This window comes from Somniosus microcephalus, chromosome 13, assembly GCF_052327205.1.
Source record: "Somniosus microcephalus isolate GS21.2 chromosome 13, FLI_Smic_1.0, whole genome shotgun sequence".
NCBI lineage: Eukaryota > Metazoa > Chordata > Chondrichthyes > Squaliformes > Somniosidae > Somniosus > Somniosus microcephalus.
Window position 1 is genome coordinate 8164143 of NC_140999.1, and position 20416 is coordinate 8184558.

Consider the following 20416-nt stretch of genomic DNA (forward strand, 5'->3'; position numbering starts at 1 on the left):
ATACCATGGGGCAGAAAACATTAGTGGGAGTGGTATATAGATCTCCAAACAGTAATGCGGAGGTTGGGGATGGCATTAAAAGGGAAATTAGAGAAGCGTGCAATAAGGGCACCGCAGTCATCATGGGTGACTTTAATCTACATATAGAATGGGCTAACCAAATTAGTAACAATACTGTGGAAGAGGAATTCCTGGAGTGTTTACGGGATGGTTTCCTGGACCAATATGTCGAGGAACCAACTAGAGACCAGGCCATCTTAGACTGGGTATTATGTAACGAGAAAGGATTAATTAGCAATCTTGTTGTACGAGGCCACTTGGGTTGGAGCAATCAAAATATGATTGAATTCTTCATTAAGATGGAGAATGAAGTGGTTGACTCAGAGACTAGTGTCCTGAATTTAAACAAAGGAAACTATGATGGTCTGAGGTGCGAGTTGGGTAGGATTGATTGGGGAATGTCACTCAAAGGGTTGACAGTGGGTAGGCAATGGCAAACATTCAAAGACCGCATGGATGAACTACAGAATTTGTTCATCCCAGTTTGGCATAAAAATAAAACAAAAAAGGTGACTCAACCGTGGCTAACAAGGGAAATTAGAGATAGCATAAGATCCAAGGAGAGGACATACAAATTGGCCAGAAAAAGCAGTAAACCTGAGGATTGGTAGCAGTTTAGGATTCAACAAAGGAGGACAAAGGGATTAATTAAGAAAGGGAAAATAGAATATGAGAGTAAGCTTGCCAGGAACATAAAAACTGACTGTAAAAGCTTTTATAGATATGTGAGAAAAAGATTGGTGAAGTCAAGCGTAAGTCCCTTGCAGTCAGAATCAGGGGAATTTATAATGGGGAACAAAGAAATGGCAGACAAATTAAATACATATTTTGGTTCTGTCTTCACAAAGGAGGACACAAATAACCTCCCAGAGATGTCAGGGAACATAGGGTCTGATGAAAGGGAGGAACTGAAAGAAATCAGTATTTGTAGGGTAATGGTGTTAGGGAAATTGATGGGATTGAAGGTGGATAAATCCCCAGGGCTTGATAATCTACATCCTAGGGTACTTAAGGAAGTGGCCCTAGAAAGAGTAGATGCATTGCTGATCATCTTCCAACATTCAAAGGAATCTGGAACAGTACCCATGGATTGGAGGGTAGCTAATGTTACCCCACTATTCAAAAAAGGTGGTAGAGAGAAAATGGGGAATTACAGACCGGCAAGCCTGACATCAGTAGTGGGAAAATGGTAGAGTCCATTATAAAAGATGTAATAGCAGAGCACTTGGAAAACAGTGACAGGATCAGACAAAGTCAACATGGATTTACAAAAGGTAAATCGTGCTTGACTAATCTACTGGAATTTTTTGAGGATGTAACTACTAAAATTGATAAGGGAGAACCAGTGGATGTGGTGTATTTGGACTTTCAGAAGGCTTTCGATAAGGTCCTGCATAAGAGATTAGCGTGTAAAGTTAAGGCACATGGGATTGGGGGCAAGGTATTGACTTGGATAGAAAACTGGTTGGCAGACAGAAAGCAAAGAGTTGGAATAAACGGGTCTTTTTCCGAGTGGCAGGCAGTGACTAGTGGAGTACCGCAGGGATCGGTCCTTGGACCCCAGCTATTCACAATATATATTAATGATCTAGACAAGGGAATTAGATGTAATATCTCCAAATTTGCAGACGACACAAAGCTGGGTGGGTGTGTGTGCTGTGAGGAGGATGCCGAGAAACTACAGGATGATTTGGACAGGATGGGTGATTGGGCAGAAGCATGGCAGATGCAATATAACGTGGATAAATGTGAGGTTATCCACTTTGGTGTCAAAAACAGGAAGGCAGATTATTATCTGAATGGCAATAGATTGGGAGAAGGGGAAGTGCAACGAGACCTGGGTGTCCTTATGAACCAGTCGCTGAAGGTAAGCATGCAGGTGCAGCAGGCGGTCAAGAAGGCAAATGGTATGTTGGCCTTCGTAGCGAGAGGGTTTGAGTACAGGAACAAGGATGTCTTGCTGTAGTTGTACAGGGCCTTGGTGAGACCACATCTTGAGTATTGTGTGCAGTTTTGGTCGCCTTATCTGAGGAATGATGTTCTTGCCATGGAAGGAGTTCAGCAAAGATTCACCAGGCTGATACCTGGGATGGCAGGAATGACGTATGAGGAGAGATTGGGACGATTGGGCTTGTACTCGCTGGAGTTTAGAAGAATGAGAGGGGATCTCATTGAAACTTATAAAATTCTGACAGGACTAGATGCAGGAAGGATGTTCCCGATGGTCGGGGATTCCAGAACCAGGGGTCACAGTCTAAGGATAAAGGGTAGGCCATTTAGGACAGAAATGAGGAGGAATTTCTTCACCCAGAGAGTGGTGAACCTGTGGAATTCTCTACCACAGAAGGCAGTAGAGGCCAAAACATTAAATATATTCAAGAAGGAGTTGGATATATTTCTTAAGGCTAAAGGGATCATGGGATATGGGGAGGAAGCAGGGACCGGGTACTGAATTTGGATGATCAGCCATGATCGCATTGAATGGCGGAGCAGGCTCGAGAGGCCAAATGGCCTGCTCCTGCTCGTATCTTCTATGTTTCTATGTGTGTACCCTCCTCTCCTGCCCTGACCCCAGGTGTGTAGCCTGCTCTCCCCACCCTGACCCCAGGTGTGTACCCTCCTCTCCGCCCTGACCGGTGTGTACCCTCCTCTCCCACCCTGACCCCAGGTGTGCAGCCTCCTCTCCCCACGCTGACCCCAGGTGTGTACCCTCCTCTCCTGCCCTGACCCCAGGTGTGCAGCCTCCTCTCCCCACGCTGACCTCAGGTGTGTACCCTCCTCTCCTGCCCTGACCCCAGGTGTGTAGCCTGCTCTCCCCACCCTGACCCCAGGTGTGCAGCCCCCTCTCCCCGCCAGATCCAGATGTGCTGCTCCTCCCACCTTGATTCCAGCTGTGCTGTCTCTATCTTTTTGCAACCACTTCTTCCTACTCTGGATCTTGAATGAAAAAAATTCCAATTCTGAATTTGCTCTGAGATAAGAAAGACCAAGGAAGGAGAGTAAAATACACAGATGGGGGCATGCGAGCTGAGACAGGGGCCGACGATGGCATTAGGCCGAGGTTTATTAAGCTTTCTGATGTAGCAGAGATCATTCTCACCTCTCCATTACCCCAGAAGTCTGTGCTACCGTGTCAACAAGCCACGCGCTGCCGTTGACTGTAGTGTTCGAATGGTGCAAAACACGACAGCTGTTTGTGTTCAATGGCAAGACTCCCATAATCTCGGGGGTGGGGGGGTAGAGTATTCCCCCAATGGCTACCCAGAGACAAATTGCAAATCCAGCCGCCATACCTGAAAATACACCCTGGAAAAAAAGAGACCACACAGAGGAGGAATTAATCCAAATGATCCCCTGGTTAATGGACCCAGAGAGCCACTTAAATAATAGGATACCGGCGACATATACCAGGGAACTGAGGGATCTCTACCGCTGCACTATAGAGAGCATCCTGACAAACTGTATCACGGTATGGTATGGCAGCTGTAGCTCCCATGACCGGAAAGCCCTGCAGCGGGTAGTCAAAACTGCCCAAAGCATTACCGGCACCCGGCTACCGACCATAGAGCATATATATCAGAAACGCTGCCTACGGAGGGCACGGTCCATCATCAAAGACCCTACCCACCCCAGCCACAGTCTGTTCGCCCTCCTACCATCTGGAAGACGCTACAGATGCATTCGCACCCGTACGACCAGATTTAGGAACAGCTTCTTTCCCAGGGCTGTCATCCTACTGAACTCCACAAATAAACACTAAAGCCTGCACATCTGCCAATGCACTTTATTATGGTCATATTTATGCTAATATACTGCAAGCCAAATGTATAAATGTATGTTGAATGTTTAAGTGTCCTAATCCAAATTGTACACTCTCAGGAGCCGCAAGCCTACATTTCGTTGTACTGCACTTGTGCACTAACAATGACAATAAAAGTTGATTTGATTTGATTTGATTTGATTTGATTTGATAGGTTAGTGTGAAGGAACACAACAATAGAGTTTTTACAGCACAGAAACAGGCCGTTCGGCCCAACTGGTCTATGTCGGTGTTTATGCTCCACACGAGCCTCCTCCCATCCCTCTTCATCTAACCCGATCAGCAAAACCTTCTATTCCTTTCTCCCTCATGTGCTTATTTAGGTTCCCCTTAAATGCATCTATACTATTCGCCTCAACCACTCCCTGTGGCAGCGAGTTCCACATTCTCACCACTCTCTGGGTAAAGAAGTTTCTCCTGAATTCCCTATTGGATTTATTAGTGACTGTCTTATATTTATGACCCAAGGCCATTGCTATCACCCTCCTCAGGAGCAGATTAAACCGGAAGGGGGAAATAGTTAGCTCAGGCTGCTCTTGTCTGTTACAGAGAGGGACATGGCAGGTAGCATCAGAGCCCGAACAGAGAGAGTCATACAGCCATTCGGCCCATCGTGTCTCTGCCTGCTCTCTGAAAGAGCTAGCCAATTAGACCCACTCCCCTGCTCTCTCCCTTTTACCCCTGCAAATTTTTCCTTTTTAAGTATATATCAAGGAAAAATTAAGGAAAAATAATAAAATAATAACTAAAAGAAAGAAATAAAGAGCTTGTATTTATATAGTACCTGTCACGACCTCAGGACAACCCAAAATGCTGTAGTGTATTCACTGTTGTAATGTAGGAAATGCGGTAGCCAATTTGAGCACAGCAAGCTCCCACACTCAGCAATGTGATAAATGACTAAATTGTTTTAGTGATGTTGGTTGAGGGATAAATGTTGGCCAGGACACTGGGGAGAACTCCTCTGCAGCTCTTTCAATAGTTCCAAGAGATCTTTTACTGAGAGGGCAGACAGGGCCTCGGGTCAACGCCTCATCGGAAAGATGGCACCTCCGGCAGTGCAGCACTCCCTCAGTACTGCACTGGGCATGTCGGTTCCTCTTTTCTCTATCTGTCTCTCTCTCCCATTCCTCTGTCACTATCTTTAGCAGCTCCATTGTTTAATGCTCTGCTCCACCCTTAATAAACGCAACACATTTTCATCGGAAGACTTGCCCTTTAAGTATTACCATATTAAACCAATGGGTAGAGGGGACAAGTCACTTGGTATTAAGTGAGTATAATGCTGAATTCCGTACTACATTGCACCAGGAGACCCTAGACCTTCCAGTGGTCTTCCTGCCAGTTGACCAACGCAACTGGCTGCCCACATCGGAGGAGTGAAGATAAGCAGGACAGCATCAACAGCAATGACAACAACTTGCCTTTATATAGCGCCTTTAACATATTAAAACATCCCAAGAAGTTTCACAGGAGCGATATGAAGCAAAATTTGACACCGAGCCACATAAGGAGATACTTAGACAGATGACCAAAAGCTTGGTCAAAGAGGTAGGTTTTAAGGAGCGTCTTAAAGGAGGAGAGGTAGAGAGGCGGAGAGGTTTAGGGAGGGAATTCCAGAGCTTAGGGCCCAGACAGCTGAAGGCACGGCCACCAATGGTGGGGCGATTAAATCCGGGGCTGCGCAAAAGGCCGGAATTGGAGGAGCGCAGAGATCTTGGAGGGTTGTAGGCCTGGAGGAGGTTACAGAGATAGGGAGGAGGCGAGGCCATGGAGGGATTTGAAAACAAGGATGAGAATTTTAAAATCGAGGTGTTGCTGGACCGGGAGCCAATGTAGGTCAGGGGTGATGGGAGAACGGGACTTGGTACGAGTTAGGACACGGGCAGCCGAGTTCTGGATGAGTTCAAGTTTACAGAAGGTGCAAGATGGGAGGCTGGGCTGGAATAAAACAGGACAGGACCCCTTGTAAACTTGCCGCAAGATCTCCCACCAAAGTGCCCTACCTCAGATCCACACATTGATGCAAACTGGTGTAGGAACCATCTCTAATAAAGCCACCTTGCCTGTACTTACCGTGGTGTTAGCTGGAGGAAGAAATACTCCAAGGATGAATGCTCCCAACAAAGGATTACTGATGACGCTCATCACTGTGAAGGAACCCTAGAGTGAAGTTCAAATATTTTACAGTGGACCTTGTACGAGACCAGGTGGGCAATAGTGTATAACGGGTGATATCGGCTCGGACACTCGTTAAACATCTCTCTCAATATTTGGTTCCATGGGAACAGTAACAGAAACTGGGGAAGGTATTTCATAGAATCATAGAATGGCTACAGCACAGAAGGAGGCCATTCGGCCTGTCGAGCCCATGCCGGCTCTCTGCAAGGGCACTTCAGCCAGTCCCACTCCCCCACCGGGTAGGCTAGCGGTTTCGCCCGTTTTACATGATTGCCAAAAGTCAAAATTGCCCCCCCACCCCCAGGTGTGACCTTTTTTTATGCCCCTTTCCTCCCTCCCACCAACCCCACACACCCCACCCCCCCAAACCACATGCACCCTGCAATTTCCGCCTCTTCTCTCCCGCATGCACTGACCTACGCTGGGATATTGGGTGTGTCGTCCGAGTGTCTGAGTCTGGGCAGTGAGTGTGGGCAGGCATGGCAACTGTGGAAACGGATCCCACCCTCACCTGACCTCCAAACCCCACGAACCCTGCAGCAGGGAGTTCGGTGGCTCCGGTTCAGGAGTGGGGCCACTGGCCAGAGGCACTGAGGTTAATTACTGCCACACAGTAAGATGACATAAGAACTAGGAGCAGGAGTAGGCCATTCGGCCCCTCGAGCCTGCTCCGCCATTCAATAAGATCACGGCTGATCTTCGACCTCAACTCCACTTTCCCGCCCGATCCCCATATCCCTTGATTCCCCTAGAGTCCAAAAATCTATCGATCTCTGTCTTGAATATACTCAACGACTGAGCATCCACAGCCCTCTGGGGTAGAGAATTCCAAAGATTCGCCACCCTCTGAGTGAAGAAATTCCTCCTCGTCTCAGTCCTAAATGGCCGACCCCTTATCCTGAGACTGTGGCCTCTGGTTCCAGGCTCTCCAGCCAGGGGGAAACAACCTCTCAGCATCTACCCTGTCAATTCCCCTCAGAATCTTAGGCCTCAGTCAGTTCAGAACAGGCCCACAGATTGAACCTAGGATCTTTCCTGCTCTGCACAGCTCACCACCGCACTGAGCAGTGCATTTATCCACTGAGCCACTGGGAGCCAGACCTATTTCAAACTAGATTATTTCCAGATAGAAGTCTTTCAACACAACGTTAAATTTCCATTTAATTCTACAAAATGACCTTTCCTATTGTTCCCCGTCTAGGCTGCAAACAGGAAGCCGAGTCAACATGCTCTAGATCATTAGCCCAGGCCCCTGATTTACTGAAATAAAAAGAAAAAATGCTGGAGAAACTCAGCAGGTCAGGCAGCATCTGTGGAGAGAGAAACAGAGCTAACGTTTCAGGTCGATGACCCTTCGTCAGAACTGGAAAAAAGCTGGCGGTGGAACAGGTTTTTAAGCAAATGTAGGGGCTGGGAGAGGGGGGAGGGGAGGAAAGAACAAATGGGAAGGTCTGTGATAGGGTGGAAGGCAGGAGAGGTTAAGAGACAAAAGGGATGATGGTGCAAGGCGAAAGGAGATGGTAATGGGACAAGTTAAGGAACAAAAGGTGGCTCTAGATGAAGTGTAAATGGCGATGGCAGAATGATCGACAGCTGCCCTGTGAGAGAGAGAAAAACTTGTCCAGTAACAGAGGGGTACAGCAAGGTGGTGCCTTTGTTCCTGGACTTGTCATCCAGAGAACGTGAGTTCAAATCCCACCAAGATATTTTCAGATTTTGAATTCAGTTTTTAAAAAAAATCTGGAACTAAAAAGTTGGGATCGATGAAAGTGACCACGTAGCTATCGGGTTGTCGTAAAAACCCAACCGGTTCACTGATGTCCTTCAGGGAAGGAAACCCACCGTCCTTACCCGGCCTGGGTCTATCTGTGACTCCAGTCCCCACACCAACGTGATTGACCCAAAGCTAGGTGGGCGTGTGTGCTGTGAGGAGGATGCCGAGAAACTCCAGGATGATTTGGACAGGTTGGGTGATTGGGCAGATGCATGGCAGATGCAGTATAATGTGGATAAATGCGAGGTTATCCACTTTGGTGGCAAAAACAGGAAGGCAGATTATTATCTGAACGGCAATAGATTGGGAGAAGGGGAAGTGCAAAGAGACCTGGGTGTCCTTGTGCACCAGTCGCTGAAGGTAAGCATGCAGGTGCAGCAGGCGGTTAAGAAGGCAAATGGTATGTTGGCCTTCGTAGCGAGAGGATTCGAGTCCAGGAGCAAGGATGTCTTGCTACAGTTGTACAGGGCCTTGGTAAGACCACACCTTGAGTATTGTGTGCAGTTTTAGTCGCCTTATCTGAGGAAGGATGTTCTTGCCATGGAGGGAGTGCAGCGAAGATTCACCAGGCTGATACCTGGGATGGCAGGAATGATGTATGAGGAGAGATTGGGTCGATTGGACTTATACTCACTGGAGTTTAGAAGAATGAGAGGGGATCTCATTGAAACATAGAACATTCTAACAGGACTAGACAGACTAGATGCAGGAAGGATGTTCCCGATGGCGGGGGAGTCCAGAACTAGGGCTCACATTCTGAAGATAAGGGGTAAGCCATTTAGGACAGAGATGAGGAGGAATTTCTTCACCGAGAGAGTGGTGAACCTGTGGAATTCTCTACCACAGAAGGCAGTTGAGGCCAATTCATTAAATATATTCAAGAAGGAGTTAGATATATTTCTTAAGGCCAAAGGGATCAAGGGATATGGGGAGAAGGCAGGGACCGGGTACTGAGTTTGGATGATCAGCCATGATCTCATTAAATGGTGGAGCAGGCTCGAGGGGCCGAATGGCCTACTCCTGCTCCTATCTTCTATGTTTCTATGACCCTTAACTGCCTTCTGAAGTGGCCACTCAAGTCAAGGGAATCTTAGGAGAGGGGCAATAAATGCCGGCCTTGCCAGCAACACCCACACCCCGACACTGAATTTAAAACACTGCCACTATAACCGTACCTGTGCCTTAGTTTACCAGCTTCCTGATCAGGAGAGCCTGCGACATTCGATTTTAAGTTGAGCAATAAGTCGCTCACTTCTCTACACCTGACCCCCGTCCCAAAACTGACGCCATCCTATCCCCGATATTGCAACAGATCTCTCGCCCAGCTGGATGCCAACGTACCTGCAAGACTCCTCCTCCGAGCAGGGAGGAAATTGCAGCAAACAGAACACAAGCCAAACCGTAAAACAGGGCTGGAAAAAAACCAGAGAGAAGGTATTTACATCAACAACAACTTGCATTTATACAGCGCCTTTAACATTGTAAAACGTCCCAAGGCACTTCACAGGAGCGAATATCAAACAGAATTTGACACCGAGCCACATAAAGTGAAATTAAGACAGGTGATCATGAGTTTAGTCAAAGAGGGAGGTTTTAAGGAGCGTCTTAAAGGCGGAGAGGTTTAGGGAGGGAATTCCAGAGCTTGGGGCCCAGGCAGCTGAAGGCACGGCCGCCAATGGTGGAGTGATGAAAATCAGGGATGCGCAAGAGGCCAGAATTGGAGGAGCGCCGAGACCTTGGGAGGATTGTCAGGCTGGAGGAGGTTGCCGAGATAGGGAGAGGGCTGGGCCGTACGAGAAGCTGCTGCCTCAATAAGTTGACGTTGGTAAATTTGAAATGAGAAGGACCTTTGAACCTCCAGCCTGTTCCTTGCGGAGACTATTTTGTTGCTTCATCGTGGACTTTACCCAACTCGCCTAATCTTCTGAGGGAGGCGAATGAGCAGACAGAACGCATGCATTGAGATAAAACGCTAGACATTCTCGCTGCCCTTCAGGGTAATCTTTGCAAAAAACTCAAGGATATCAATCATACATGACATTGCATTATCCAACCATGACCAGGCGCATTCCACAGAGAATCTTCCTTGGCCCCAGAAAAGCGCTTGATCACCCGCTACACTTATCCTGATAGCTTGCAATCCTGGTGTTAATCAGTTCTGTCTCCAGCTCTTAGTGGGCGAGTTACATAGAATTACAAAGTATTTACAGCACAGAATCAGGCCATTCGGCCCAACTGCTCCGTGCCGGTGTTTATGCTCCACACCAGCCTCCCCCCACCTCCACTTCATCTCATCCCATCTACATATTCTACTCCTTTCTCCCTCGTGTGTTTATCTAGCTCACCCTTAAATGTATCTCTGCTATTCGCCTCAACCACTCCCTGTGGTAGCGAGTTCCACATTCTCACCTCTCTCTGAGTAAAGAAGTTTCTCCTGAATTCCTCATTTGATTTAATAGTGACTGTCTTATATTTATGGCCCCTGGTTCTGGACTCTCCCACAAGTGGAAACACCTTCTCTACACCTACCCTAGCGAACCCCTTCATATTTTTAAAGGCCTCTATTTGGTCACCCCTCAGCCTTCTCTTTTCTACAGTAAAGAGTCCTGGGCTGTTCAGTCCTTCCTGACAGTTATAACCTTCCAGTTCTGGTACCATCTTTGTAAATCTATTTTGCACCTTCTCTCATGCCTCTATATCCTTTTTACAGTTAAAGTAATATTGGTTGTTTTCTCCCGTAAACTATTCCACATTTTCACCACAGTTTTGTGTCATGTTCGCAGGGATATTTTATTCCGTGACCTTAAGTTCCTAGAATGTTACCATCTTGCTGGGTGTTGGCTATGCAAATCCTGAAGCCCACGACTACCAGTATGTAAGGGAAATGCGTGCTTTGAATTTTAATGGGAGTATTGGAAGTTATTCATGCAGACTTTTCTTTAACACTATTCAAGATGAGAGATGTTAGTGCTGAGAAATGAGACACATTCCCATTTCAGTCAGTCAGTGACCCAGGGCAGGTACAGCACGGGTTAGATACAGAGTAAAGCTCCCTCTACACTGTCCCATCAAACACTCCCAGGGCAGGTACAGCACAGGTTAGATACAGAGTAAAGCTCCCTCTACACTGCCCCATCAAACACTCCCAGGGCAGGTACAGCACGGGTTAGATACAGAGTAAAGCTCCCTTTACACTGTCCCATCAAACACTCCCAGGGCAGGTACAGCACGGGTTAGATACAGAGTAAAGCTGCCTCTACACTGTCCCATCAAACACTCCCAGGGCAGGTACAGCACAGGTTAGATAGAGATTAAAGCTCCCGCTATACTGCCCCATCAAACAATCCCAGGGCAGGTACTTGGCAAGTAAAATCAAGGAAAACCCAAAGATGTTTTATAAATATATACTGTATTAAGAGTAAGAGGATAACTAAAGAAAGGGTAGGGCCTATTAGAGATCATGAGGATAATCTGTGTGTGGAGGTGGGAGATGTCGGTAGGGTTCTTAATGAATACTTTGCATCGGTAGGGGCAGGTACATGCGGAGAGGTTCTTTTCCCTGGCTGGAGAGTCTAGAACCAGGGGTCACAGCTTCAGGATAAGGGGTCGGCCATTTAGGACTGAGATGAGGAGAAATTTCTTCACTCAGAGGGTGGTGAATCTTTGGAATTCTCTACCCCAGAGGGCTGTGGAGGCTCAGTCGTTGAGTATATTCAAGGCTGAGATCGATAGATTTTTGGATATTAAGGGAATCAAGGGATATGGGGATCAGGCGGGAAAGTGGAGATGAGGTAGAAGATCAGCCAGGATCGTATTGAATGGCGGAGCAGGCTCGAGGGGCCGAATGGCCAACTCCTGCTCCTATTTCTTCTGTTCTTTTGCAGCACACTCACACTACAGAGCGATGGCAGGTGGATCTGCCATTACTGATACTGATTGTTTATTATTGCTTTTATCTGGGATGCTGCAGGTTGGGTACATGAGCACGTGCGGACAGATACTTACACAATCCTTTCGATATTAGGATCAGTGTCCTTTCGGACGGTGTCCTCATCCTGGGTTTGATGATGTCCTCTAAGGTGACTGCAGCCATAGCGTTGATACTAGTGGAAGCTGTGCTGTAAAAGCGATGGCATTTTAAGCTATGGACCTTACGTGGCATTTTCACCAACCTGTCTTGGTTGATAGCTCGCTCACCTCCGGCTCAGCAGTATTTGCCTTTGAAGCAGGTGAGTGAGTAAAATAGCCTGATGTTTCAGCGCAGAAATGAGGGAACGCTGAGGGAACAGTCATTCAGATGAAGTGTTAAACTGAGGTCCTGTCTGCTTGTCGACTAAACATCACATGGGAGAATGAGAAGAACAAGTAGATGTTCTGGCCAACATTCATCCCTCAACCAAAAGCACCAAAAGCATAGAATCATAGAATGGTTACAGCACAGAAGGAGGCCATTCGGCCCATCGAGCCTGTGCCGGCTCTCTGCAAGAGCACTTCAGCGAGTCCCGCTCCCCCGCCCTTTCCCCGTAGCCCTGCAAATTTTTTTCCTTCAGGTACTTATCTTTTGAAAGCCACGATTGAATCTGCCTCCACCCCCCCTTTCAGGCAGTACAGCACGGAAGGAGGCCATTTCGGCCCATCGTGTCCGCGCCGGCCAACAAAGAGCTATCCAGCCTAATCCCACTTCCCAGCTCTTGGTCCGTAGCCCTGCAGGTTACAGCATCCCAAGTGCAGATCCAAGCACTTTTTAAATGTGGTTAGTGTTCCTGCCTCTACCACCCTTTCAGGCAGTGAGTTCCAGACCCCCACAACCCTCTGGGTGAAGAAAATTCCCCTCAAATCCCCTCTAAACCTTCCCCCAATGACTTTAAATCTGTGTCCCCTGGTTTTTGACCCCTCTGCTAAGGGAAATAGATCCTTTCTATCCACTTTATCTATGCCCCTCATAATTTTATACACCTCAATAAGGTCTCCCCTCAGCCTCCTCTGTTCCAAGGAAAACAGACCCAGCCTATCCAGTCTTTCCTCATAGCTAAGATTCTCTACTCCCAGCAACATCCTTGTAAATCTCCTCTGTACCCTCTCTAGTGCAATCACATCTTTCCTGTAATGTGGTGACCAGAACTGCACGCAGTATTCTAGCTGAGGCCTAACTAGTGTTTATACAGTTGAAGCATAACCCCCCTGCTCTTGTATTCTATGCCACGGCTAATAAAGGCAAGCATTCTGTATGCCTTCTTAACCACCTTATCTACCTGGCCTGCTACCTTCAGGGATCTGTGGACATGCACTCCAAGGTCCCTTTGTTCCTCTACACTACTCAGTGTCCTACCATTTAATGTGTATTCCCTTTCCTTGTTAGCCCTCCCCAAATGCATTACCTCACGTTCCAGAACAGAACAACACGCTGCATAAAAAAGTTCTTCCACATGTCGCCTTTGGTTCTTCTGCCAATCACCTTAAATCTGGGGTTGTTCTCCTTATCTGCTATAAGGAGAACAACCCCAGCTTCTCCAGTCTATCCACGTAACTGAAGTCCCTCATCCCTGGAACCAGTCTTGTAAATCTTTGCTGCACCCTCTTCGCATCCTTCCAAAAATGCGCTGCCCAGAATTGGACACAACACTTCTGTTGAGGCTGAACGAGTGTGAACAGATTAACTGGTCATTCATCTCAAGGCCATTTGCGGGATGTTACTGGCTGCCTACACAACAGTCTCTGTGCTTCAAAAGTACTTCTCTAACAGGACTAGGCAGACTAGCTGCAGGAAGGATGTTCCCGATGGCCGGGGAGTCCAGAACCAGGGGTCACAGTCTAAGGATAAGGGGTAAGCCATTTAGGACAGAGATGAGGAGGAATTTCTTCACCCAGAGAGTAGTGAACCTGTGGAATTCTCTACCACAGAAGGCAGTTGAGGCCAATTCATTAAATATATTCAAGAAGGAGTTAGATATCTTTCTTAAGGCTAAAGGGATCAAGGGATATGGAGAGAAGGCAGGGACAGGGTACTGAATTTGGATCAGCCATGATCCAAAGATGTGCGGGTTAGGTTGATTGGCTATGATAAATTGACCCTTAGTGTTAGGGGGATTAAATACGTGGGGTTACGGGGATAGGGTGGGATATGTGTTGGTGTAGGGGTTACGGGGATCGGGTGGGATATGTGTCGGTGCAGGCTCGATGGGCCGAAATGGCCTCTATCTGCACTGTGGGGTTTCTGTGATTTCTGTGATCTGTGATCTCATTAAATGGCGGAGCAGGCTCGAGGGGCCGAATGGCCTACTCCTGCTCCTATCTTCTATGTTTCTATGTTTCTAAGCATTGGGCATCTTGATGGCATGAGGGAAGAAAGAAAGAACTGACATTTATATCGCACCTTTCACAATCTCAGAACATTACATAGTACGTAACGGCTAATGAATTGCTTTGGAATTGTTCACTCTTTAGGTGAACAAGACAGGCAATTTGCACAGAGCTAGGTCACACCAACAGCAGTGAGATGGACGACTAGTTAATGTTATTGATGGTGCTGGTTGAGGAAGAAATTGTTGGCCAGGACACTGGGAGAACTTGCTTTTTTTGGTATATATCAACGATCTTGACTTGAATATAGGGGGTATGATTAAGAAGTTTGCAGATGATACTAAAATCGGCTGTGTGGTTGATACTGAAGAAGGAAGCTGTAAACTGCAGGAAGATATCAATAAACTGGTCAGGTGGGCAGAACAGTGTTAAATGGAATTCGATCTGGAGAAGTGTGAGGTAATGCATTTGGGGAGGGCTAACAAGGAAAGGGTATACACATTAAATGGTAGGACACTGAGTAGTGTAGAGGAACAAAGGGACCTTGGAGGGCATGTCCACAGATTCCCTGAAGGTAGCAGGCCAGGTAGATAAGGTGGTTAAGAAGGCATACGGAATACTTGCCTTTATTAGCCGTGGCATAGAATACAAGAGCAGGGGGGTTATGCTTGAACTGTATAAAACATTAGTTAGGCCTCAGCTAGAGTACTGAGTACAGTTCTGGTCACCACATTACAGGAAAGATGTGACTGCACTAGAGAGGGTACAGAGGAGATTTACAAGGATGTTGCCGGGAGTAGAGAATTTTAGCGATGAGGAAAGACTGGATAGGCTGGGTCTGTTTTCCTTGGAACAGAGGAGGCTGAGGGGAGACCTTATTGAGGTGTATAAAATTATGAGGGGCCTAGATAAAATGGATAGAAAGGACCTATTTCCCTTAGCAGAGGGGTCAAAAACAAGGGGACACAGATTTAAAGTAATTAGTGGAAGGTTTAGAGGGGATTTGAGGGGAAATTTCTTCACTTAGAAGGTTGTGGGGGTCTGGAACTCACTGCCTGAAAGGGTGGTGGAGGCAGGAACCCTAACCACATTTAAAAAGTACTTGGATGTGCACTTGGGATGCTGTAACCTGCGGGGCTACGGACCAAGAGCTGGGAAGTGGGATTAGGCTGGATAGCTCTTTGTTGGCCAGCGCGGACACGATGGGCCGAAATGGCCTCCTTCCGTGCTGTAACTTTCTATGATTCTATGAACTCCCCATTTTTCTTTAGAAAAAGTGCCACGGGATCTTTAACAAGCACTCGAACAGGGTCCTCAGTTAATGTCACATCTGAACCTCCTATGAAGTAGCACTCCCTCGGTACGTCACTGAATTATCACCTTAGATTATGTGCTCAGGTCCTGGAGTGGAGCTTGAACCCACAACCTTCTGGCTTATTAGATGTGAGCGCTACCAACTCACTTCTCTTCCCTCACAGTCTCTTCCACCATTGACAAGAGCAGCCAGATCATGGGAACACATATGAACACATATCATAGTCCTTCATGGCCATTGGGTTAATATCCAGGAATTGCCTACCTAACACCATTGTAGGAGCACCATCACAAATCAAATCAAATCAAATCAAATCAACTTTTATTGTCATTGTAGTGCACAAGTGCAGTACAACGAAATGTAGGCTTGCGGCTCCCGAGAGTGTACATTTGGATTAAGACATTTAAACATTCAACATACATTTGGCTTGTAGTATATTAACATAAATATAACCATAATAAAGTGCATTGGCAGATGTGCAGGCTTTAGGGTTTATTTGTGGAGTTCAGTAGGATGACAGCCCTGGGAAAGAAGCTGTTCCTAAATCTGGTCGTACGGGTGCGAATGCATCTGTAGCATCTCCCAGATGGCAGGAGGGTGAACAGACTGTGGCTGGGGTGGGTAGGGTCTTTGATGATGAACCGTGACCTCCGTAGACAGCGTTTCTGGTATATGTGCTCTATGGTCGGTAGCCGGGTGCCGGTAATGCGTTGGGCAGTTTTGACTACCCACTGCAGGGCTTTCCGGTCATAGTAGCTACAGCTGCCATACCATACTGTGATACAGTTTGTCAGGATGCTCTCTATAGTGCAGCGGTAGAAGTTAGAGAGGATCAGGGGTGACAGATTACATCCCTTCAGCCTCCTTAGGAAATATAGGCGCTGCTGGGCCTTCTTCATCAGAGAGGAGGTGTTGAGGGACCAGGAGAGGTCTTCCGTGATGTGGACTCCGAGGAACTTAAAGCTGTCCACCCTTTCCACCACAGCCCCATTGATGTGGATGGGGGTGTGACTTCCGCCTTTGGACTTCCTGAAGTCCACAATGATTTCTTTTGTTTTCTTGGTGTTAAGGGCCAGGTTGTTATCGGCGCACCACTTCACGAGATGCTGGACCTCCTCCCTGTAGGCTGACTCATCGTTGTTGGTGATCTGGCCTACTACCGTGGTGTCATCCGCAAACTTGATGATGGTGTTGGAACCATTAACAGCCACACAGTCGTGGGTGAAGAGGGAGTAGAGGAGGGGGCTCAGCACACATCCTTGTGGGGCCCCCGTGTTCAGGGTCAGGGGGGGGGAGGTGTGGTTACCTAATTTGACAGACTGGGGTCTGTTTGTTAGGAAGTCCAGGGTCCAGTTGCAGAGGGAAGTGTTCAGGCCAAGAGTTTGGAGTTTGGTGGCCAGCTTGTTGGGGACGATAGTCACCACAAGGACTGCAGAGGTTCAAGAAGAAGGCCCACCACCACCTTCTCGGGGCAACTAGGGATGGGCAATAAATGCAGCCTTGCCGGCATCAGCCACATTTTGTGAATCGATTAAAAAAAAGCCAAGGCTTATGAGGCATAATATAAATTCTTCCATGTATAACAAAGTATTTTAGCATCGCCCTTAAATCCCACACTAATTACCTCAATGTCCCACTGAAGGCAGCAGCAAGGAACAAGCCTGGAACTCCAGGGTACGTCTGAAAAATGTCCAGCACCATGTATGGCATCAACTGGAAGAAGAAAGAAAGTCTTGTATAAACCAAAGCCAAGGCCCACAATCCCAATCAAAGTTTTACAGGAAGACCGTCAGAGACACAACTACTGTGAGGGAAAGCAAAATGAGGCAAAGCTTGACACACCATGTGCATTGCCATGGAGATCAACTAAAGTGTGCCTATGTATATATGTATATATATATGTGAGTGTGTATATGTGTGTATATGTATATAGGCAGTGTGTACCATCTACAAGATGCACTGCAGCAACTCGCCAAGGCTTCTTCGGCAGCACCTCCCAAACCCGCGACCTCTTCCACCTAGAAGGACAAGGGCAGCAGGCGCATGGGAACACCACCACCTCCAAGTTCCCCTCCAAGTCACACACACCGTCCTGACTTGGAAATATATTGGCCGATCCTTCATCGTCGCTGGGTCAAAATCCAGGAGCTCCCCCCCCCGCTAACAGCGCTGTGGGAGTACCTTCACCACACGGACTGCAGCGGTTCAAGAAGGTGGCACACCACCACCTTCTCAAGGGCAACTCGGGATGGGCAATAAATGCCGGGCTTGCCAGCGACGCCCACATCCCATAAACAAATTAATAAAAAATATATGTGTATATACCTGTGGGTATATGTATATCTGTGTATATGTGTATATAAGATATATATATATATATATAGTTGTGAATTTCCTGCCCATTTTGTCCCCCAATGACATTGACTCTTGTTGCTGGGGTATGGTTCCACAGGCGCTAACTGCGCTCCAGTACCTTGCCCAAGTGACCACACTTTTGTTTGCATAACTGTACCTAAAGAGGCGGGGTGGGGTGGGGGGGGTGCGGAGAAGAGGTTATGAAGCAGAGTGAGGACTGTGCTGCAGAAGTGCAAGGTTCTTTCTCATACAAGCGCTGGAAAGCTCCGGTGAAGACCATTCTTCTGCCCGTTGCTCGTTCAGCCACTTCTTTCTGCGCTCGACTCACCTGATCAGGTGCAGAGACATGGCCGGCTCTGAAAGGATCGCAGTCCCTGTACAAGGCAAACATAATGATCCCACAGGTGGCTGCACTCGTCACAATCACCCATAGACCGATCTGGTTCACAAGGATGGCACTGCAAACAAACGCAAGCAGAGTCAGGCACTCAAATCGTTCCGCACTTCAAGATCCACTTACAGCTCCCGTCAGCCAAGGAGAACGAGGACGCTGCTAGAAAATGAACATCTGATTGATATCTCAAAAAAAAACAAATAAGGGTTGTTCTCGAGTTGACGTCAGAAACAGAGGCAGCTGAACTTTGCCTCTGGACACTAGCGCTTGTTGGGACCAATTCTCCTTCCTCGTCTAATAAGGAACTGTGCCATTTTTCCTCTTTCTTTACAAACAGTATTATTGCTGTTCAAGATAAACGGTTTTGATTGTATCTCTGGCATGGTCGAGATGTCTGTTCCCCCAGATCTTAAAGCCATGGTTGAGACGTCTACACCTCCAGAGTCTACAGCCCTTGCGATAAACGTCTGCACCCCCCAGAGTCTACAGCCCTGGGACAGACGTCTGCACCCCCCAGAGTCTACAGCCCTGGGACAGACGTCTGCACCCTCCAGAGTCTACAGCCTTGGGACAGACGTTTGCACCCTCCAGAGTCTACAGCCCTGGGACAGACGTGTGCACCCTCCAGAGTCTACAGCCCTGGGACAGACGTGCGCACCCTCCAGAGTCTACAGCCCTGGGACAGACGTCTGCACCCCCCAGAGTCTACTGCCCTGGGACAGACGTGTGCACCCTCCAGAGTCTACAGCCCTGGGACAGACGTCTGCACCCTCCAGAGTCTACAGCCCTGGGACAGACGTCTGCACCCTCCAGAGTCTACAGCCCTGGGACAGACGTCTGCACCCTCCAGAGCCTACAGCCCTAGGACAGACGTCTGCACCCTCCAGAGTCTACAGCCCTGGGACAGACGTCTGCACCCTCCAGAATCTACAGCCCTGGGACAGACGTCTGCACCCTCCAGAGTCTGCAGCCCTTGGGACAGACGTGTGCACCCCCCAGAGTCTACAGCCCTGGGACAGACGTGTGCACCCTCCAGAATCTACAGCCCTGGGACAGACGTCTGCACCCTCCAGAGTCTACAGCCCTTGGGACAGACGTCTGCACCCTCCAGAGTCTACAGCCCTGGGACAGACGTGTGCACCCTCCAGAGTCTACAGCCCTGGGACAGACGTGTGCACCCTCCAGAGTCTACAGCCCTGGGACAGACGTGTGCACCCTCCAGAGTCTACAGCCCTTGGGACAGACGTGTGCACCCTCCAGAGTCTACAGCCCTTGGGACAGACGTGTGCACCCTCCAGAGTCTACAGCCCTTGGGATAAATGTCTGCACCCTCCAGAGTCTACAGCTCTGGGACAGACGTCTGCACCCTCCAGAGTCTACAGCCCTGGGACAGACGTGTGCACCCTCCAGAGTCTACTGCCCTGGGACAGACGTGTGCACCCTCCAGAGTCTACAGCCCTTGGGACAGACGTGTGCACCCTCCAGAGTCTACAGCCCTTGGGATAAATGTCTGCACCCTCCAGAGTCTACAGCTCTGGGACAGACGTCTGCACCCTCCAGAGTCTACAGCCCTGGGACAGACGTGTGCACCCTCCAGAGTCTACTGCCCTGGGACAGACGTGTGCACCCTCCAGAGTCTACTGCCCTGGGACAGACGTGTACACCCTCCAGAGTCTACAGCCCTTGGGATAAACGTCTGCACCCCCCAGAATCTACAGCCCTGGGACAGACGTCTGCACCCCACACCCCCACCCCCCCCCCGAGTCAGTGCGTTGTGTCCTATTAGAGGGGAAGGAGAGAATAAGGGGATACTTTCTGTTGGAAGTGTTCTTCATTCCCGTCTGAAACATGAGGAGACAAATGGAAACAAAGAGTCACATTTCCTTGAGGAGACGGTTTGTTTTCCTGCTCTACGCAAGGCTTTTAAACCTTAACCTGAGATAGCGGTTGAGGAAGCAGTAAGGACTCTCAAAGAGAATTAAAGAGAGGCCTCTGCTGAGACAGGCGAGTGCTTTTAGCAACTTGTTCCCCTCCATTACCTTCAGTGTTTAGTCCTCGACCCGCACTTGACACACGGGTCAAACTTTGGTGCCTTTGAAAGCTTCTCTCACGGATGGAGTCAATTACCTTGCTCAACGAGAGCTAGCAACATAAACTAACCCAAGGAGGTGCCCATATAAGGGCAGCAGCCCTGTCAGCCTTTGATGGAATACTTGC

General features: G+C 48.2%; 1 protein-coding gene across 1 annotated transcript in view; it reads right to left on the reverse strand.

The window, feature by feature from the left end:
- The window catches only part of slc5a5 (solute carrier family 5 member 5), an 82553-nt gene that overhangs the window by 15412 nt on the left and 46725 nt on the right, over positions 1–20416 (reverse strand). The window contains exons 7-12 of the mRNA XM_086004446.1: positions 18134–18263; positions 17075–17163; positions 11841–11953; positions 9177–9247; positions 5957–6043; positions 3161–3366 (exon numbers count right to left, since the gene is read on the reverse strand). Of these exons, the coding sequence (XP_085860572.1) occupies positions 3161–3366; positions 5957–6043; positions 9177–9247; positions 11841–11953; positions 17075–17163; positions 18134–18263 (696 nt within the window). The remainder of the gene's footprint in view (positions 1–3160; positions 3367–5956; positions 6044–9176; positions 9248–11840; positions 11954–17074; positions 17164–18133; positions 18264–20416) is intronic.